The following is a 21,128-nucleotide window of genomic DNA, read 5'->3' on the forward strand; positions in this document are numbered from 1 at the left end:
AGAAAGGAGAGTTAAGGTCTCCACACACCAGGCGCCATGAGATTTTTTAATTGGTGAAGAGACACTTCTGCAGCGACATGACCATACACACCAGAAGCGACACAGAGGCGATGCGACAGGTTTGAAAACTGCGAGATCTATACATGTGTTCAAAATTGTTATTGACAAAGCTATGATCAGGACTGGTACATATTTGTCAACGTAGTAATTATAAGTGTCTTCAACGGTATTTCAATATATATGGCAATGCATACACACCAGGCTTATCCAGTTCCTGCGAAATGGACTCCCATATATTCTTTCAAATCTGTATCTTTATAATTGTGATGCCCTTTGTCATAAAGCTCTGGGTATTTTTTCAATGACAAGTATTATTGTTTCCTCCGTCATTTTGGCATACTGCTTCACTCTGCTGGCCCTGGTGAAGCTCCTGCGTCGTGTGTCGCGTCACCTGTGGTGTGAAAGATGGAGGAGGGAGTTAGTTACAGAGAGGAGAGAGTTAGTTACAGAGAGGAGGGCAGTTTCTGTGGAATGTGCAGGGCGCCAGCTGACGGTGCACTGCTCTCTCAAGAGTTTTAATGAGGAATGGGAGGAGAGAGGGGGTGATGGTTTTGGGCAGGAGAAGGGTCAAGAGAAAGTTTCTTAAGAATAGTGGTGATATGAGCAATTTTGAAGGATTAAGGAGTAAGATCAGAATCAGATATTGACATGAAAGTTGAAAGTGAAAGAAAGGCAGGGTGAGGTCAGGTGGGCAAGGGATAGGTGAAGATGGATTGGAGAAGAGCTTTGGATATCAGCTGCCTTTGAATAGAAGCAGGAGGCAAAATCATCAGATGTAAAGGAGGATAAGGGAGAGGGTGTGGGTTTAAGGAGGGAGGAAAAGGTGGAGAAAAGTCTGCGGGGGTTGTTACAGGACAGGATGAGAGGTTCATAGTATGAATGTTTGGCAGAGTGAGTTGTTAGGTACACATTTCTGTTGGTCGCTTGACTGGTCCTCATTCACTAAACGGTGGTAAATGACCAGAATTACCGCATGGCAGGGTGAAGCCACACAACACGCAGAAATCAACCAGCGATAGCTCTATTCGCTAAGCTAATTATATGCATAAATAAAGCAAGCTAAATGATGAATTTGCAAGTTGTCATAACTTGCACAATTCAACATGCAAAATTATGCATGAGGTTTAAACAGCTAGTGTTTTCTCACGGTTACAGGACATTACTGCAAACGCTCCACCGTGCGACCCGGTACAGCACAACCCCATCACCGCGGGACCCCTTACCACTGGACACCTTTACAGCGACAGACCACCACCGCGAGCCCCGTTACAGCGCATCACCGCGCACAACGTTGTGGCTATACTTGCTGCCTGCCCGAGATGCATTCAGGGTCTTATGTTATTGTGAAGTAGCTGCATGGTTTGTTTCAAGCTGTTGTTATTATTTATTATTTTTATTTTTTTACACATTACCTTAACAAGTTGCTTTTCTTCAGTAAAGATGTCTTTTCCTACAGAGTTTCGATAAAGGACGCTTCAGAAGCAATTCATGTACAAAGCACTTTTTTATGTTTTATTATTTGGCATACAGTACCAAAATAAATAAATCTTCAAAACAAAGTGAACGGACTTTCTGCTTCCCTCTCCAGTGTCACACTAATATCTGCTTGGTTGGAAAATAAAATAAAATAAAATTAAAAAATGTATTTGGCATACAGTACCAAAAAAAATAAAGTAAAAACAAACAAAAATAAACATGGCGATTGGTTATGCATGTTATTTTTTCATTATTATTATTATTTTATTTTTTAAGTACAGGTTTTATAAACATCTACTATCTGTTTTTAAGGTAAGGCAAATAGGCTAACGATAGAACAGTGTAAATTAACAACAGTTTACTCAACAGATAATGTTGAGATCATTTGAGAAAACACATTTTTGTAACAAGTTGTGATGGAACTAACAAACAGTGCAGTCAATGAAGTCGCCTTTACAGATTACAGAGGTGCGCAAAAAATAGCTCCCATCCAAATAGGCTACCATGTATTTTTAAATTGAGGTAGACCATTTAGAGGGGAGCCACATATTATCAGATATAACAGAGAAATTGCACCTGCCCTTCAGAAGGGCTACTTCAGGGGAGGCTCATTTTGTTTTTATTGTACTAAATGTACTTCCGAATGCCCTTTTTCTTGTTAGAAGCACCTTGGGATGGCTTATAAATCAAATTTGATTTGATTTGATCATTTGAGATATGGGAAACTGGTAGTAGGGGGAGTTACACCTGGAACTCAATGTTATGCGCAATGCCGCACAAATAGTCGCATGTTCCTTTTTTATTCCCTCAATGAATGTCCAAATGGAGGGGTGTCGGGATCCCAGAAGTTCCCCGAAAGCGCGGTGCCATCCTTCCACTGAATTGTTTGTGAGTGGAAGGTGCTGCTCCACCACATCGTAACAGCTCCATGTATCTGAAATACAGAATTATATTTGAAGCTTTGTGTACAACATGTAGATAGCTGCTGGAAATAACATTATTAATATGAAAATAATGTGTTTAAATTATACATTTTATTTCAAGTTTAGTGCAAATGTTGTATGTTTATAGTCTGTGGGGGGAGGGTGGTTATTGTTAAAAAGAACATGAATGGAAAGGAAATCAATATCAAAGGTAGATCCTCTCCTGCTGTTCTTATTATTATTTCAGTATTTATTTATTTAGCAGAACCATATCAGTGATATAGTTTATCGTATGGTGGTGAACCTGTTAGGGAAATACTTTATTTAAACTTTATTCAACATGTTCTGTGTTAAGGTGGCTTGTTAAGGCCTTGGAGAGAGATTGGAGAAAAAAAAAGGGTCTCAGTTATCTCTGGTTAACTAGCTAAGTTAAGATCTCAGGATCTTGAGAAAAGTTTCCTGAGAATTTATCACCATATAGATATTTTATATTAAAGTTACTAACAGGGTGCATGTTTTGTAATCACATTTGCGTTTTACATATTTTTATGTTGATGTAACTCAGTGGTGGTCTCATAGCTTTATTTACTTTAGATTTTTTGGAACTGCACTTTATTTTATTAATTATGTACGTTTTTATTAATTTGATGTGAGCACTTGTCTGCTATCCCCTCTTGTAATTAGGAGTTGTTTTGTTTTGTTCTTTCCAGAAGCCAGGATTATTATTATTATTATTATTATTATTATTTTAATTTTTTTTTTTTTAATTTCCAACCGAGCAGATATTAGTGTGACACTGAAACTCTTTTTGTTAGAGAGGGAAGCAGAATGTCGTTTCACTTTGTTTTGACTTTATTTATTTATTTTGGTATTGTATGCCAAAAAAAAGGGGGTGCTTTGAACATGAATTGCTTCTGAAGTGTCCTTTATCGAAACTCTGCATGGAAAATACTTCTTTACTCAAGAAGAGCAACTTGTTAAGGTAATGTGTAAAAAAATAAAAATAATAATAATAACAACATCTTGAAACAAACCATGCAGCTACTTCACAATAACGTAAGACCCTGAATGCATCTCGGGCAGGCAGCAAGTATAGCCACAACGTTGTGCGCGGTGATGCGCTGTAACGGGGCTCGCGGTGGTGGTCTGTCACTGTAAAGGTGTCCCGTGGTAAGGGGTCCCGCAGTGATGGGGTTGCGCTGTACTGGGTGACGCGGTGATGGACGCGCGGTGGTAGGTTCGAGGTAATAGTTTGTTTTTCCATTTAGATATTCTTGGTGTGCTGCATACACTTTAGGGAGATGCTCTCGTCTGAGTGTTTCGCTGTTGGGCACGGCTCTGCAATTTCGGGATTTTCTTCATTAAAAAACTTTGTCATATTTTTGACCAGCTGTTATCGGTATGTTTGCTGCACAAAGGCTTCCACTAATTCAAACATGTTGCTATTATGTGTTTCTCCACTTTCTGTGCTCTTTTTAAACAATCCTGTGACTGAGCCGCTTGTTTAGCCTGAACTTCAAGTTTGATTTTCTAGTTTTTGTGTATTGTGCTGTCAAGATGCTTGTCAATAGTACATTTTCTTAGATGGTCCAAAGACATCTGCATGAACGTCTCCTTTTCGTAGCTCTGAACGTGAGCTTCTGTTGAAATGTTAATTTTTAATGTTAATCACACACTGCAAGCTAATAAATCAACAAAATCTAAACAACCATTTTAAACATCCTGCCTCTGACTCGCGTGTTACATCATTGTACAGTATGAGGAGTTCACCAGTCACGAAGCCAGTATTTCTTTGACCCCATAGTTTGCAATAGTAACCAAATGCATGGCATTGAGCCGGACCGTGTACAGCTACTGTAGCGCTGCTTCTACTTGATAAAAGTATGACATGAACAGGGGAGGTGATGAGTAATGTAAAATACTGTTAGGAAAATAAAATGCATATTTTTCACGGTACGCAGTCAAATGCATGATTTCTGTGAAATTAGTAGTATCATGAATTTTCCGGGCCCTTACATGTAAGGCTAGTATGATCTGTGCTCACTGTATCCTAGTTATTACCTCCTCCTCACACAGCCCTAGTAATGTCTGCCTGGTCCGAAATACTCTCTCCCTGACTCTTCTTCTTGCTCTCCTGTGCAGCTCTTCTGCTGGTCCTGTGGCACCGCCTGGTTTCAATAAGCGGTACTTTTAACACACGCTGAGGCCCTTTGCCTTTTTCATATTTGTCCCTGAAAACCCAATATTACAAGAAAACACAGTAAAGATGTTTTTTGTAGAATGAACAAAGAGAAGATTCGGAATCTAAGCAGTATCTTCCGATACTTGTTTTATTAAGTGAACACAGGATATTTTTTATATATCAGCTCCAAACTAAAGATCATTTGAATTTGGTATTTCAAGGATGGGCTATCTTAAAATGTCATGCTGATCAGATTTGAAACTAATAAGGCAACAATACCGGGGTGAATGTCCTGTTTGGCCGAACTCAATCAGCACAATTATCTGACTTCTTCAGTTCCTAATTGAATGTGAGAAAAAGCTGCTAATACAACCATAGGGAGCGAGTAAGTAGCCCGGTAGGAGATTCGTGAAGCCTGGGTAATAGGGAATAATGCATCAATTACAATAATCTGATCACAGGACTCGTACATCGCTTTTCAAAAGCGCTCTATGGGGTTCCTGATTCCAGATCTTAACTTTGATGAAACTTTGTAGATGTTTCTTCCTCTACATTTGTTTCTTATGTTTTTACTTGCAAAATATTTTGTATTGTATTTTAATTTGACTACAAGCCAACGTTTTGAAGTGTTCTAAAATAGTCAGGTGGTACCTGGTTTCTGTTTAGCATTTCACTGAAGTGTCTGATAGCTTATAGTTATGCAGAGTAATACGTTACTGGCACGCAAGAGGTTTGTGAGCAATATATGCCTTTTATTCATGTTAAAAAAAATAAATAAAATGTAATGAAAGTATTATTCAGTAAACAGCCTCTCTATTTATTAAATGACTGTTTTGAGAAAGACTGAAAGGAATCTATTATAACTGTAAGAAACCAAGTCAAGTAAGCAAACTGTTGTGCCATTGATTAACAATAAGCATTATGTCTGTGGTCTTTGTTAGTTTGTGATGAATGTGTTTTTGCTGTTTAAAGTTAATGCACTGTGAGATACCTGCATATGTATCCCTGTACAGCAAAGTTACAGGAATGGGGTCCCCTAGTTCAGGACCTTATCCCTAACCAGGAGCTTTGAACTCGTTAAGAATTACCCTCAACTTATATAGGGAGAAGAAGAAAGACACGACACTAATTACATTGAAAAGGAACTGTACATAAGAGTGGATATTCTCTCTTTGCAGAGATTAGATGTGGTCACTGCTCCTGTATTCAAAACACATTCATATATGCCTGGTCGAATTCGTCAGGTTGAAAACCCAGTGGGAATTCTGCCTTTCTTCCTCATGTCTCGATAGGCTGGGGCTCTAAATCCTTCTTAGCATTGCTCTGCAGACTAAGCCCTGTGCCGCTGACACTGGAGGGGCAGAGCCTGGCTTTTTCTAAAGCTGCACAGAAAGGTGAAAGTATTCGCAGCACGATGACAGGCCGGCTTCACGCATCACCTTCCAGCTCAGGCTTAATTAAACAGCTTTTCTTTTCCTCTTTTTTTCCCTCCCCCTCCCTTCTTTTTGTCCTATCACCCTTAATGAAGCAGTCTTCTCCATCGCTCCTGCTGATTGCCAGCCCTCCTCTTGTGTTTGTTGGCAGTGAGGTCTGACAGCTCAGCTTCCCTAATTAGCTCTGTTGTTCTTTTCCTTCCATGTTTCACCCTGTTGCGAGTTCAGACAAACTTGCCATAAAACTTAATCCCTCTCCACCCCGCTCCTGGGTACACAATGGCAAGCATTGAGGGTAGGAGAGGCGGATTTGCTCCAAATCCTGACCTCTGCTGGATCTGGCAGCCTCCAGTAGCCTCCGTTTATTTCTCTAACAGTTATGAAGTGACCGTCTCACATCCCTCGGTTCCATGACTTTCTCTTTTTATTTATTTATATTTGCACCTCTCCACATGCACACTTAAAAACTCGTTTGCAGTTTAAGTGGTCCTGATGTAAATATTGTTTTCTGCACCCAGCTATAAATAAGCTTGAAAACAGAATGTTGGTTTGTATACATGGTTTTAGTTTACAATTTTCTAAAAATTGTAACTGTAACTTTACACAACCATGTTTGCAAATGCAGGTTGTCTCTTAGTGCATAAGAGATTACATTATGAAGTTTGAGCAAAAGGACCACAAAGCGAAGCTGTGCAAATTGTGCTGTTAATCATAAAAGGAGTCTTTACACTTGTACAGTATGTTCTTTGCACATATGTGCATAAGATACAGCAAGTGCTGACATCACATCATTTTAAATCTAACCTACTGTATGAGGTTTTCATACAAGAGGCAGACGCTTCTCTCCCTGTGGTTATGTATCCCTCAATTACACCTATAATGTGACACGTACTCTGAAGTGTTCTTCAGTGCTGCTTGCACTTCAATGGAATCAGTAATTCAGCAGCAGGCTGTGCTGTGCTGTGCTGTGAATGGGACCCTCTGGCGATTTGCTCATCGTTGTCTTGAACACCCCAATCCTGAATAACCCCTGCCATTCAGTCCTTATTTTCATTGTGAATGTGTCTGTTCATACATTTTAATATATGAGCTATTTAAAGAAGGATTCTTTTTAAAATAGTGTTTTATGAATAAAATGGGATATTTCATATTGTGATATTTATTTCAGAAACCAATAACAGTGTAGACCAGTTGCATGAATATGAACAGTTTTGTAGTTTAAATCTTTGAGCCCTTATAGCAGCTCGAGTGTTGATTTGATCAAGGCAGAATGTTCTAGGACTGGGGAATCCCCTTGGTTTGCACGGACCACCCAGGGGCGTGCTTATCCTGGGCTTACCCCACAGGCCAGGTTACTGCATGGAATCTAGGTGGATACCACACTATTGTCAAATGCTCTAATAAAAGCCAGCTGTCTTATCCCAGTGGGGTATAGGTTGAACAAATCAACACCCAAATCATACATCAGGTCTGCAGTTATCTTTCCTATACTAGTATTGTAGTCTGTACCCTGAAACCTGTATGCAGTCCTGTGATGTTTAAATATAGTCCAAATTATTTTAAAATATATTGCTATTTTAGGATTAAGAACTTATATGAATGTCGTAGACGAAGGCCAGAGTTCATACATGTCTGTGACTAGATCCAGAATAAAGTACAGCAGTAACTAAACAGCGCTGGTTAGACGAGGTCAAAGCATGAAGAAATCACAATGACTCACTTTGTTTCTTGCATGTTAGAAGCAGTAATTTAGAGAGCTCTCCAGCTTCGTTCACACTGGTCAGTCTGCCTGGTTTTGTGGGGATTGTTTAAAGAATGAAGGCACGACCATGTCAAAGCTGGTCATGCATAACTAAAAAGTCAACATCCCTTTAATAATCGTTAGTGATATCTCCGCCAACAACAGTCTAACTGGAATTCATTACACTCATTCAAATTAGGCTTTAAGGGGTAGGGGGATTAGTGCTCCACTCAAACAACGGTCAACCAGAGGCCAGAGATTTGCAGACATTTTATTATTGAATGGACCGTGAAAAATTAAGACAAGGTCTAGTAAATTTTGACTACAACAAAAATATTTACTATGGAAGTCACGTTTAATGGACCTACCACATAGGGTATATTTGCAGAAATGAACTTTCTGTATATATGTGGTATATATTTCCATGTGTATCAAATACTATGCTGAACACTCCATTTTTTACACACACACACACACACATATATATATATAAAACCCTCCCCTGCTTCTACAGATCTTTTCTGTGTCATTGTACTTGAAACTAGCCTTGGCAACCTGGCTAACCTGGCTTTAATATGGTTCAATGGAAACAACATGTTACCTTTAAGCTGAGACCCCTTTATTGTTGCATTTGTGATGTTAATAAGGTGGTCATTACTTCTCTTTCTGGATTCATTCAGTAAAACCCATTTAATATTACTTCAAAGGGACAGATTTTGTTGATGCAACAAATATTCCAGTTTTTCTCCGGAACTTGGACTATAGTGCTATTACTGCTCATAAATCAGATGTTTTTACAATCAGAACAAGCACAACATATTGTAATATTAAAAGATAACAAAGCTGCTGTACACATGTACAGTGTTCAGCATGCGATATTGTGCTGCAGTACGACAGTAACTTAAAGGTAAAACTACTAAGTGTATGCTTTTATTTCCCAAAGTGATATTAAGTGTGAAGTCAGGTGTATGACTGATAAATCAGATATCAGTGTCTTAATAACCAAGGGGATATGATTTGTTTAATTGACGGTTCAGTTCTCGTAAGGTTTGGATGGGTCACACTGAGGGAGCAACATGCTTTTGCTGAACTGTAACGTGACGGTGCAAAGCATAATATAGGATTTGATATGCCTGCATTGTCTTGGAGGTATACACCTGCCAACCAAGCTCCTACTCTCAACCTGTTGTGACTGCAACTGACAGAATGACAGATGCTGCTTTTACGTATTGCGCAATATATGTGAAAGGTGTTGAGTGCAGGTTTATACATGTCAGAGATGGCATGTGATATATATATATACACACACATTTGATGTATATATATATATATATATATATATATATATATATATATATATATATATATATATATATATATATATATATGCTACTTACATTTTGGTGTGAAAACCCATCACTTAAATAAAAGGACCCCCACACAAACACACACACAAAGGAAAAACATTTTTTGACTCCATTCAAATGTTCAACAACAAAACGGCGGGGCATTCTCTGGCCTCTTCCGTGTAAAACTGAGTTTGTTTCAGGGTGGTTTTTCAGCTCAGTTCAATTGCTGCCCATGTTAGCTTCCCATGTAATGAGCGTTGTTTTTACAGTGTTTCACTCTGAACTCTGATCCCTGATCTCTGATCTCTGCAGGCCCGCCCCTCCAGGCCCCCAGTTGTGAAGAGACCAGGGAGCAATGTGGTGGACGAAGGGGGAAGGACCTCGGTATCTAGCCCAGAACAGTAAGCTATTTAATTGGACTCTGTATGAAGACGTGGCTGCTGTTTTTTTTTTCTGTTAAACAAAGGAATAAGACATTGCATATTTGAATATCGGGGTTTTGCATTCTATAAGGAGATAGTCAGCTATGAGAGGAGGCTTGGTTCACATACATACACATCACATATTGCATACAATATCTTCAGGTTTTCCATTTTTATTGAAGTAAATTTCCAGTATCAGTATTTTTATCAGGGGTTTTATTCTAATCATGTTGATATATTTTCTTCTTTACAGTATGTATGTATGTATGTCTGTGGCAGGATGACAGAGGTTTGAGGCTCAGAGACAGTGGAAGGGGCAAAATAATGATCTTTATTCAACAAAAAATAATCAAATAAACAGGCACAAGGGCCAACAAAAAGGTTCAAACAAAATACAGAAATGTAGGCTGGGCATTCGCCTTCACTACAGTTTCTTTTTCAAAAAACTAAACAGCACAGCACACCAACAAACCAAAACACCTCTCCCTAACAAAGGGTTTCAGCTGTCTTTTATAGTCTGTGTCTGGAGCCCAATTAACTAATAATTAACATTTAAACACTTAAGGCTCCAGCCACATTCTCACATGCATTTTTACAGGGAGGAATTTAACCCCCTCCCTGCCAATCCAAAACAAACCAAGAATCACAAAAACCATAATAAAAATACAACAATAACAAAACACAAATTTATAGGGGCGAGCTAGCACCCCATCACATTGTCATACTTTGTTTTACATGTATCAAGATAACCACTTACCCATTTCTGACAGAACTTGGTTCAATCTTCAGCATGTAATTGGGAGCATCTGTTTAATAGACTGGCTCAAATGTACTCTTTCGTCGAGGCATTCTAAAAACTGCTCAAATTGTATTAATTATTTAAAAGAAGTATTAAAGGCCAGCCTTATCAAATAACTTCACTGAACCATATTTTCTAAAGAATTTACGCTAGTCTGTAGTTAACCCCTATTTTTTGGGCAGGAGAAAAACAACTTAGCAATATAACTGAAGGTTTCTTAAGCACTAAGCAGGTGTCTACCAAAAACAGCCGTTACTTACAGACTGGAGTTAATGGCTTGACAATACCCTTCATTCATTGTGAATACAAATTTGAATGGTATTTTGGGGGCAGAGTGCTTTATGTTTATGAAAAGAAAACTATCTAATAATCAGAGAATACGCTCAGAGGCACATTTGAATAATTGTACAGGTAACAAGCTCAGGTGTGTCTTAGTAAACTCATCCCTGTTGATTATTTAAGTGTAACGGCTTTTTAAAACACATGTTTAGCTTTAGCATGTGGTATAAAGGGTTAGTAATGGTAAGCATTCAGGATTCCACAGCCCTGATCCCGTCAGTGGCTGTATTTCATGAGGTTGGAGTGTGTGTGTCAGGTTATTTATTCATTTTTTTCAGATGTATAATTGTCTATTATTGTTTCCATTTGTGTGTTAAAAATAAAAATAAAAATTGTGGTCTATGTCATAAGAAGTGCAGAGCTAACAAGCAGCAGTTTATTATACTCAAGTCAGTCCATTAGCAGAGCTCATGTAAGTGTTCTGTTGTTAATGATGTTAGCATGCATAGGGGATACAGCATGGGTCTTCATGGAGCACTGCAGCCATCCTCATGAGTGCAATAACAGCAGCACCCCAGCAAGTAGAATGTATGGGAAAAATACATTTCAAGCCTGAATTAAAGAGCTGAATTCAGAGAACTACTTTCCTGAGAGCAAGCTCCACATCCGTTTAGCAATGCAGAGTCATTACTGAACAGTGCTGTTCCACCGGTATGCTTTCACTGAATGCAAGGCAGAGAACTGCTTAAAACAAACTGTTATTCAAACTCTCGTCTGAATATTGGAGCAAGTTCAGCAATAAAGTTTCTGAAAGAGAATATTGCATTGAAAATAGTAACACTTTAGGGTATGAGTATAGATGTAGGCCTGGATTCCTTGGCTTAAGTGCATTGTTACACAGATGTGTATTTTGACAGCGTACTCAAGCAGGCTTGAGATAATGCTGAAAATGCTTGTTGATGTCAGGAAGTGAAATCCTAACTCATGCAGTAACTCTTACTTCAGTCCCGCAAGGGGTTCAAGCCGCTCTGTAGGATTATGGTTAAGAAAGGACTGGACACTGCCCTCCTGGAGCTTGTAGAGGTGGGAGGGAAATAATACAACTGAATTGAACTGAGGAGGGGGGGGGGGGGAGTTAATAAATATCAACTGTGTTTCATTTGTTGGTTTATTTTGTAAATTAAAAAGCTGAATCTATGAACCCAAGCCAATGGTAACGCTGAGAAGACAAACATCCCAGTGCTAACAGTCTTTGGGTATTCGTTCATTTTCTCAGGAAAAGAACTTTACTGACACCTTGTGGAGAAGTGTGACACAGCAGGTCAACTGAGCAGTTTTAATGCAGGTTCCATCAATGGAGTGAATTCAAATATTTTTTTGTGAGATTGTTGTTTTGAAAATGTCTTTCTTGGCTGGGTTTAGGGATTCGCATTGCTACCAATACTCTGCATTTTAAATTTAAAAAATTCTGCCACAATTGACACAAATATGGAAAAGAAGACAAACCAAATTTCAAATGTAAAAAGAAGTTCATTTTAGCAATAATCTTAGACTACCTTACCTAAGGTGAATACAGTGAATACAGCCTTATAGGTTTTAAAGCACTTAGACTCATTGAGAGGTGGAAATTGAAAGGTTTGGGTTGCTCTATGCACAGCATACCACATTCCTTTTCACTTTGAAGCAGGTACATATTTCATGAAGATACCTTGTGTATGTGTGACTTACTTTGGAATCTACAGTGTTTTTAAAACCAAATAGCAAGTCCAGTACTACTATTACTAGACTATCTATACTGATGCTTGGTATGGCCATCTAGCAAGAGCAGAGGGAAGTGCTTTGAAAGTCACGGTTTAAAGGGGTTACTATTCCTTTGAGGGATTTCAATATAAAGTATATTTTCATATGTACCTCAGAAATCAAAAGATAATAGAAATATCTTTAAATACGACATGCCCATTTTTGCAATCATGACATCCCATTATACTCAACCAACAAAGTAAAAAATATCCACAGAATTAAGGTTTCATATTTAGCTCATATGCAGGTGGTGTTTTTTCAGCCTCACAAAGAATCTTCAATATGTGTAGTCCCAGAGTGCTTTGCAGGGTAATTTTCATCCCCAGTACATTTAAGTGTCAATTAAATTTGAAATATCTGCATTTGTCAACATTTCATTTCTGGCCACTGTGATGTGTTCCTGATTTGTCCGTGATTTCTGACACTTAAGAAAGCATTGAAGACATAGATCTTCCTCATTAAAACATCAGCCTGCGCTATCATAACCATGCACCGTGCCAGGAAGCGCATCCTGGTTCTGCAGCGCTGTGTTTTTGACATGATATTTAACAAGGAACAGCCACGGCTGTCAGGACTGTCACATGTTAGCGCCAACCAAGGGCATGTTCAGCCAAACATTAGAGAGAGATCGACCATTGTAGCTTAGCCAGGGGATTATGTAGGTAGGAGTCTGTGCAGTCATGTGGAGATGATGGGGCCGAGACGGACAGCAACAATCTGCATTTCCTTTTCTTCTCCTTTTTTTCTTGTTTTCTAACTTTCTCTGTCCCTAGTCTATACGTAAACCTAGAGTGCTGCTTATGCAGTTGTGATGAATTTCTCAAACTATCAGAGCTTACTGGTGATCAAGTGCCTTTCCCTACCAGCTGTGCCAACCTGTCCAATCAGTGCCTACGTCCCTCACAGCATTGTTCACGTTCTATGGGGTTAATCCTGTATCTGCTGTATACTAATACAGCAAAACAACATGCACAGTATTTTAGCAGCTATCCTTAAAAAAAAATGTTGACCACAATCATTTTCCCCATAGTTATACTGCATATACCCTGGTTTGCCATGTTTTTTTAGGATGCTTTACCATACCTCTCAGGGCTTTACAGTGCTTTCCTATGCTTTACTGTGCTTTCACTATGCATTATTACATCTTGTTTTTACATTGGGAATCTTTTATAAGGGTACATATACTGTGGTCCATCTCTGAGGTTTATAGGACACTACCCAGTCTCTATAGGGTAAGAGTACCAAGGCTGTATGTCCTATTTTAAAACTATTTGGAAGAATAATTGCTAATAAGAGGGCCTAATGTCAAAACCACTTGTTTTTAAGAAAGAAACGGAGGAAACCCATTCTTACCCTTTTCAGCAGTTCTGTCTGCTTTTCATTTCTTTTTGTTCTCTCTCTCTCTCTCTCTCTCTCTCTCTCTCTCTCTCTCTCTCTCTCTCTCTTTCTCTCTCTCTCTCTCTCTGCTGCTCAACTCGTTTCCCACACGGCTGCAGCCTGCCTGTGACCTGCTTCCGCTCAGGCAGCTCTCTCGCTGTGCAATGTGGGCTGGTAGCGGGTGGTAGGCTTCAGAACTGACTCCAAATCAGATTAATTAGAAACAGAAAGAAAAAGAGGGGTTCCCTTTCTAACAGAGTGACAGGATAAGGAGTGAACCCATTACAGGAGGAAACAAGATGAGGGACTTGAAAAAGTGAGAGCTGTCAAGAGATAGACGTGTGTGCGGATTCAGTGAGTCTGAATCACTCTGAAGGAGAGAGAGCTCCAACATGAGGAAACGCACTCTTCTTTAGTAGGCCTCTTAAAAAGATGGCATGGTTTCACACACAGTACCACTCTACTGCCAAAGTTTATAGTGGTATGTACATTGTAGCAGAACCTTCATTAGTTCATTAATTGTTCATTAAAAAGTGTAGTTTGGTGTGTCTATTTCTTTTGATTTCCGATAATAAGTTTCCAGTTGGTTAATTTGGAATGAATTGTAGCAGTTAATGAAGCAGCAGGGGGCTCTGTTGCTCGTTGAGTTTTCTTTTGTTTGGAGTGACACTACACCTGACAGCAGAGAGCTGGGCATTACATCTTACACATTGTGTAAACTTTGATTTAGACCAAAGCGGACGTTCCTTTATTGTTTTTTCTGACGTTGTGTTTTTTTTTTAATTTAAAGGTGTAGTATTTATGATGATGAACAACCAGTTCAGCTAGGACCCTGTAGGTGAATCACTTGTAATCAGTGCACTATCTGTTAAAACATTAAACATTGGGTAGAAAATTGGGGGTCAAATAATTGGGCACATTAAATCTTGTTTGGTTTTTTTTTGTTTTTTTTAAACTATGCTTTTTACATGCTTTCACTATGCTTTATTTCACTTCACCATGCTTCTACTATTGGAACATTCTGAAAGGAAAAAACAGCAAGTCAGATTCTAAAACACATAATAGACCCTAAATGAATAGTTTATTTGTGGTTTTGTAACTTTATTGGGTATGTTTTCTTCCTGACGACGATTTGGAGTAGGAACTTTGAGAATCTATCTTGGAGTTGAGTGTATTTAATTACTATGAACAGCCTGTTTGCAAAGTGCGATTGAATGCTGCTGTATGTTTGTATCTCTCCTCCTCCTCCCTCTCTGCTTCTCTTCCTGTCTCTCCAGCATGGCCAGGCCCACCCGGCACTACACCGTCTTCCTGTCTGAGGATTCCTCTGGGGACGAGCTCCAGCATGAGCACCAATCTGTCTCGGCCTTCTCTGAGAACTTTCTCTTCTCCGCTCCCTTTGAATGGTCTCTTCTTCATCATTCATTCTTCCTTTTACTCTTTACTGCCTCTTCTGTTCCCATGATCGCACAAGGAACCTCAATTAACTGGTCACCTCTATCACTGTTCTTGAGTGTACTGGCTGGTACAAACAAGTGACTTGTAATCAAGTTCATCCACAACTTTACATCAGTGAATCAGAAGAAATAGAGATCTACTTCTTTATTTGAAAACTAGGCTTTAAGATAAATAAGATTTATGGTGTATTTATTAAATGTGTATCAACATTTTGGCTGATCTAACCTGTTACATTGGTCTTTGGCAGGCAACTAGAACTGAAGAACAGCTCCTGAACTCATAGTGACAGCACCTTAACACAGATTCAAAACACTAGGACTGAAGAGCAGCTCCTGAACTCAAGAGCACTAACACAGATTCAAAACACTAGAACTGAAGAGCAGCTCCTGAACTCACAGCGAGAGCACCTTAACACAGATTCAAAACACTAGAACTGAAGAGCAGCTCCTGAACTCACAGCGAGAGCACCTTAACACAGATACAAAACACTAGAACTGAAGAGCAGCTCCTGAACTCACAGCGAGAGCACCTTAACACAGATTCAAAACACTAGAACTGAAAAGCAGCTCCTGAACTCACAGTGAGAGCACCTTAACACAGATTCAAAACACTAGAACTGAAGAGCAGCTCCTGAACTCACAGCGAGAGCACCTTAACACAGATACAAAACACTAGCACTGAAGAGCAGCTCCTGAACACAGATTTAAAACACTAGAACTGAAGAGCAGCTCCTGAACTCACACTGAGAGCACCTTAACACAGATACAAAACACTAGCACTGAAGAGCAGCTCCTGAACTCACAGTGACAGCACCTTAACACAGATTTAAAACACTAGAACTGAAAAGCAGCTCCTGAACTCACAGTGAGAGCACCTTAACACAGATACAAAACACTAGAACTGAAGAACAGCTCCTAAACTCACAGCGAGAGCACCTTAACACAGATACAAAACACTAGGAGTAATTGCAATGAGAAGCATGCAGAACGATTGCACACATAAACAGGAAAGGGGATACAAACTAAGAAAAAGTCATTTGGATTGTATTGCTCTTAATACATTGAGTGGGTTGTTTATAGAAGAAGTGCAACATATTTTTAAACAGAAATTCAACAGCTGAATTTGGGGAATCACTTTCCAAATATCAAGCCCCATATCTGTTCAGCAAAGCTGATAATTTGGAACAGTGCTATTTGCCAAGACAGCAAGGTAGATTCAAAATGAGGTTAGGTAAGGAAAGTGTTTCACTCTGTAACACTGAATACAACAAAGTTATTCAACACTTGTATGAATGGATACATGTATTTGTTTACCAAGCTTCTAATTAAAAGCTTCTAATTAAAATATCTGCAAAATCCAACTAAATAATGTAATATAGCAGACTAGAACATGTAAAATAATGGTATTTTAAAAGATAACTATATTATGTACCATATTATACCCTGTACCTGTTGTGCCAGGAGGATACTGAATGTTCCCTCTGTTCCATTCCCCAGGCCTCAGCCTTACAAGACACTGAAGGAGGCTGATATTGCAGAGGCTGAGAAGGGGATGGGCCACACAGCCCCTCCCAGCCCCGTTGCCTCACAGAGGATCACAGAGATTAACCTGCTGGGCGATATCTTCAGCAGTCTGGATGTGGACTTGGAGAAGCAGCCCCTGAGCCAAGCCAAGAGTCTGGAGGACCTGAGGACCCCCAAAGAGGAGGGACCACAGCAGGTCAAGTTTGGCTATCAGGTTGGTGAATCTGTCAGCATGGACCCCCTTCCCCGAAGTCTTTTACTGTAATCTAACCAGCAAGAAATTGAATCTGGTTACTCGAAAGAGCAATTAGACCATATAAATGCTGTCATAGTGATTATAGCTAACACGATCATTGCATAAACCATACGTGTTGTGCAGTTCTATAGAAATGTCCAGTTTTGAAAGAAACGCTTTTTTTTTTTTTTTAATTTGGCATCAGCAATTTGGAAAGCCCAATTATTTGTTTTTTATTTCAACCCAGCTCACCGCTGCCACCGCCGCGCTGGTGCAGCCACCTCAGAGCTACAGCGTCGGAGGACCACGCAGCTCTGGGCAGCTTACAGGCAGGCCTGCAGGGGTTATTATTTATTATTATTTATTTCTTAGCAGACGCCCTTATCCAGGGCGACTTACAATTGTTACAAGATATCACATTATTTTTACATACAATTACCCATTTATACAGTTGGGTTTTTACTGGAGCAATTTAGGTAAAGTACCTTGCTCAAGGGTACAGCAGCAGTGTCCCATACCAGGGATTGAACCCACAACCCTCCGGTCAAGAGTCCAGAGTCCTAACCACTACGCCACACTGCTGCTGGTGTGCGGTGAGCCGAGGACACCCTGGGTGACCTAAGCCCTCCTCACCCGGGCGGCGCTCGGCCAATTGTGTGCCGCCCCCTGGGAACTCCCATCCACGGTCGGCAGTGGAATAGCCTGGACTCGAACCGACGACCTCAAGGCTATAGGGTGCATCCTGCACTCCACGCAGAGTGCCTTTACCAGATGCTCCACTCGGGAGCCCCTGGAAGAAACACTTTTTATAGGAAACATGGAGGGAGAATTTGTTACCCCTCCCCTTCAACTGCTTCTTTCCTGTCCTTATCAACCAGCTTCTTTCTCTAATAACCCGTAACATGCTTTAACCCAGAAGACACTGCTGCAGTCAAATGATCCAGGGAGTGCAAGTGAAGCAGAAATCCTGAGAATGGAATCTCGTGCATGTTTAATATTCTATTATTCTGTATCATTCAGAAATCCTGAGAATGGAATCCTGTGCTTGTTTAATATTCTATTATTCTGTATCATTCAGAAATCCTGAGAATGGAATCCTGTGCTTGTTTAATATTCTATTATTCTGTATCATTCAGAAATCCTGAGAATGGAATCCTGTGCTTGTTTAATATTCTATTATTCTGTATCATTCAGAAATCCTGAGAATGGAATCTCGTGCATGTTTAATATTCTATTATTCTGTATCATTCAGAAATCATGAGAATGGAATCCTGTGCTTGTTTAATATTCTAGTATTCTGTATCATTCAGAAATCCTGAGAATGGAATCCTGTGCTTGTTTAATATTCTATTATTCTTTATCATTCAGAAATCCTGAGAATGGAATCTCGTGCTTGTTTAATATTCTGCTAGTCTCAAATTTCTCTTATTTCTGAAACAGTGTTTTTGTATAGAGTTATTCCATTTCCTAAAGTTACGTTGCCACTGTCACAGAGGGGACAGAAGTTTCCAAACCCCTTCACTTCAGAAATTCAGCTTTTATGAGTCTTTTCTGAAGCAATGGTCCTGATAAGTGCTGTGTGTGTGAGAGAAGTTTCCACCCCCACCCTCTCAGCGAGAGAGAAGGGTTTTACTGCAGGTACTACGGGATGGAGGCTTCAACCTCAAACAGCTCAATCTGTACTTGAGAGTCCGAAGTTTCAAGATACTGACAATGTGGCAGCAGTTGCAGTCATTCAGGTCAAGTGACTGGTTCACTACAGTGGACCTTAAGGACACCTACTTTCACATCCCTATAAGACCCGGCCACAGGAAGTACTTGCGGTTTGCCTTTCAGGGCACCGCGTATGAGTTCTGTGAATGCCATTCGCTCTCTCTCTAGCTCCTCACACTTTATCAAAGTGCATGGATGCTATATTCAGCCCTCTGAGACTAAAAGGCATCAGAGTGATCAATTACCGGGAGGACTGGCTGATTTGTGCCGACTCACCAGCACAGGCAGTGTTGCACATGGGACTGGTCACCAACCACCTCCAGCGGTTAGGTGTCATGGTTAAGGCTGGGATTAAGTCACGGTTGTCCCTGGTGTCGTGGATTCCGTGGTTTTTGTTGGTGTGCTAATGATGTTGAACTAACTCGGTTGCCTTACTTTGTAATGTAGCCATTCACACTACTCAGTACTTTGCCACATTGCAAACATTTTAAAAATGAGCAAAACAACAGTGTTGACACAGAAAGATCGTTTTCTGCATACAAAAATGTACTTAGGGATAACTGGCACTCCATAAATGCATCAAACCTCTCAATGTACAACATGTTGTATCAGAATAATACGTAAACAAACCAAAATGTTAAATAACTGCAAACTGTACCACAGCAGAAGCAACAGATGCACACAAATAGACTTCAATCGCTCTTTTTTAAATATATGTAAAACCTACAGCTTTTGTTTGCTGTCCTGTAGACCCATCGAATGTTATATAAAACATTTTTGTTTATAGTATATGCTGTGAAGCTTACCGATTTAAAACTTGAACCTGATGTATTTATGAATAAATAAATATTTAGATTAATTTTCTGTTTTTCCTATTTGTATAGACAGACTGATTTTATTTTTATGTAGGTATATTGTATTTAAAAAAAAAAAAAAAAAAAAAAACATAATAGAATTTTCATCCCCATGACTTCACACACCATTTCCACCTTCCTCCATGATTTTAAACAAATGTACCGTGACTGCTCCGTGATTTTTAGTACAAATTACAGTGACAAAATCCTAGCCCTAATCATGGTGAACCAGTTGAAAAGCCATTTAACGCCCTCTCAATGGGCTGTCTGTCTCAGCATAAGCCTCAATTCTGAAAACATGTTCGCCAGTCTGTCGGACGATAGAATCCAGAGGCTAACTGTCTGCTAGGAGCTGTTTCAGCCCATCGCAGCGGTGAGGGTACTGACCTTCCAGAGCCTACTGGGCCTGATTGCAGCAGATCCCAGATCCTCCCCTTAGGGCTCTTGCGCTTGTGTTCTCTCCAAGCCTGGTTCAACCTCAGGGTCCAGCACCCTCTTAGAACATGGTTCTCGTCACAGGCACAGCCCCTGTTTGGTCAGCGGTGGGAGCTGCCGGCCCATCGCGACCTGCTGAACTTGACGCGGGGGACTTGTGGCACCTAGATCCAACAGGTCTGCAGCTTTAGGTCTGGCCCCTGAGCGGAGACATTTGAGCCGTATTGGGTTATCTGACCAAGTCATTGAGACTCTTCAGATTGCCGGAGCAGCGTCTACATGCTCCCAGTATGGCTATAAATGGGGTGTATTCCTAATGTGGTGTCAGTCATGTCAACTGGACCCCATGACATGCCCCATGGCAGATATACTGCAATTTTTGCAGGACCTTTTAGATGAAGGCAAATATCCCTCCATGTTTATGGTCTACCTGGCAGCTGTCTCAGCTTGCCATATTAAAATTGACAGTATCCCCAGGAGCTCACTTCCTGGCGGGACAGGTTTTGAAGGGTGCTCGGAGGTTAAGACCCCCTAGAAAGGACCTTGTCCCTTGCTGGGGACTTAATGTAGTGTTGGAAGCGCTTACAGAACCGCCATGTGAGCCCCTACATTCAGCAGAGCTGAAAGTCCTGTCCTTAAAGACAGCTTTTCTGCTTGCTAATACCTCTGCTAAGCAAAAGCCTGTTTGTTTTTTGCGGAGGCCAGAACTAAGGTTACTCTCCACACTAATCCTGCTTTTCTCCCTAAAAAGCATTTCTGCTTTTCATATCAACCAGTCAGTGGAATTGGAGGCCATTCATCCACCACCTATCCAGTCTGACAGGGAGAGAAAGTTCCACACGCTCTGTCTGGTTAGGACACTGGCATATTATGTTGACCACACCCAGAGTTGGCAGCAATCAGAGCAATTGTTTATTTGGTTCGGGTCTAAGTTCCACGGACATGCCCTGTCTAAACAGTGGCTGTCAAGATGGATTGTAGATACGGTCAGGACTGCATACGATCTAGCCAACCTGACCCTTCCAGAGAAGGTCACTCCACAAGAGGCCTTGCAACCCCCTGGGTGTTA

General features: G+C 40.2%; 1 protein-coding gene across 4 annotated transcripts in view; it reads left to right on the forward strand.

Annotated features, from left to right (window-relative positions):
* Positions 1-21,128, forward strand: part of LOC117422328 (DENN domain-containing protein 1A-like) — a 366,743-nt gene that overhangs the window by 338,222 nt on the left and 7,393 nt on the right. For 3 of the 4 annotated variants that reach the window (XM_058987167.1, XM_058987163.1, XM_058987164.1), the window contains 3 exons: positions 9,477-9,565; positions 15,119-15,247; positions 16,796-17,036. In XM_058987167.1, coding sequence (XP_058843150.1) covers positions 9,477-9,565; positions 15,119-15,247; positions 16,796-17,036 — 459 coding nt within the window. The remainder of the gene's footprint in view (positions 1-9,476; positions 9,566-15,118; positions 15,248-16,795; positions 17,037-21,128) is intronic. The other variant, XM_058987165.1, reaches the window with a different exon arrangement.

The sequence above is a fragment of the Acipenser ruthenus genome, chromosome 15 (genome assembly GCF_902713425.1).
Source record: "Acipenser ruthenus chromosome 15, fAciRut3.2 maternal haplotype, whole genome shotgun sequence".
NCBI lineage: Eukaryota > Metazoa > Chordata > Actinopteri > Acipenseriformes > Acipenseridae > Acipenser > Acipenser ruthenus.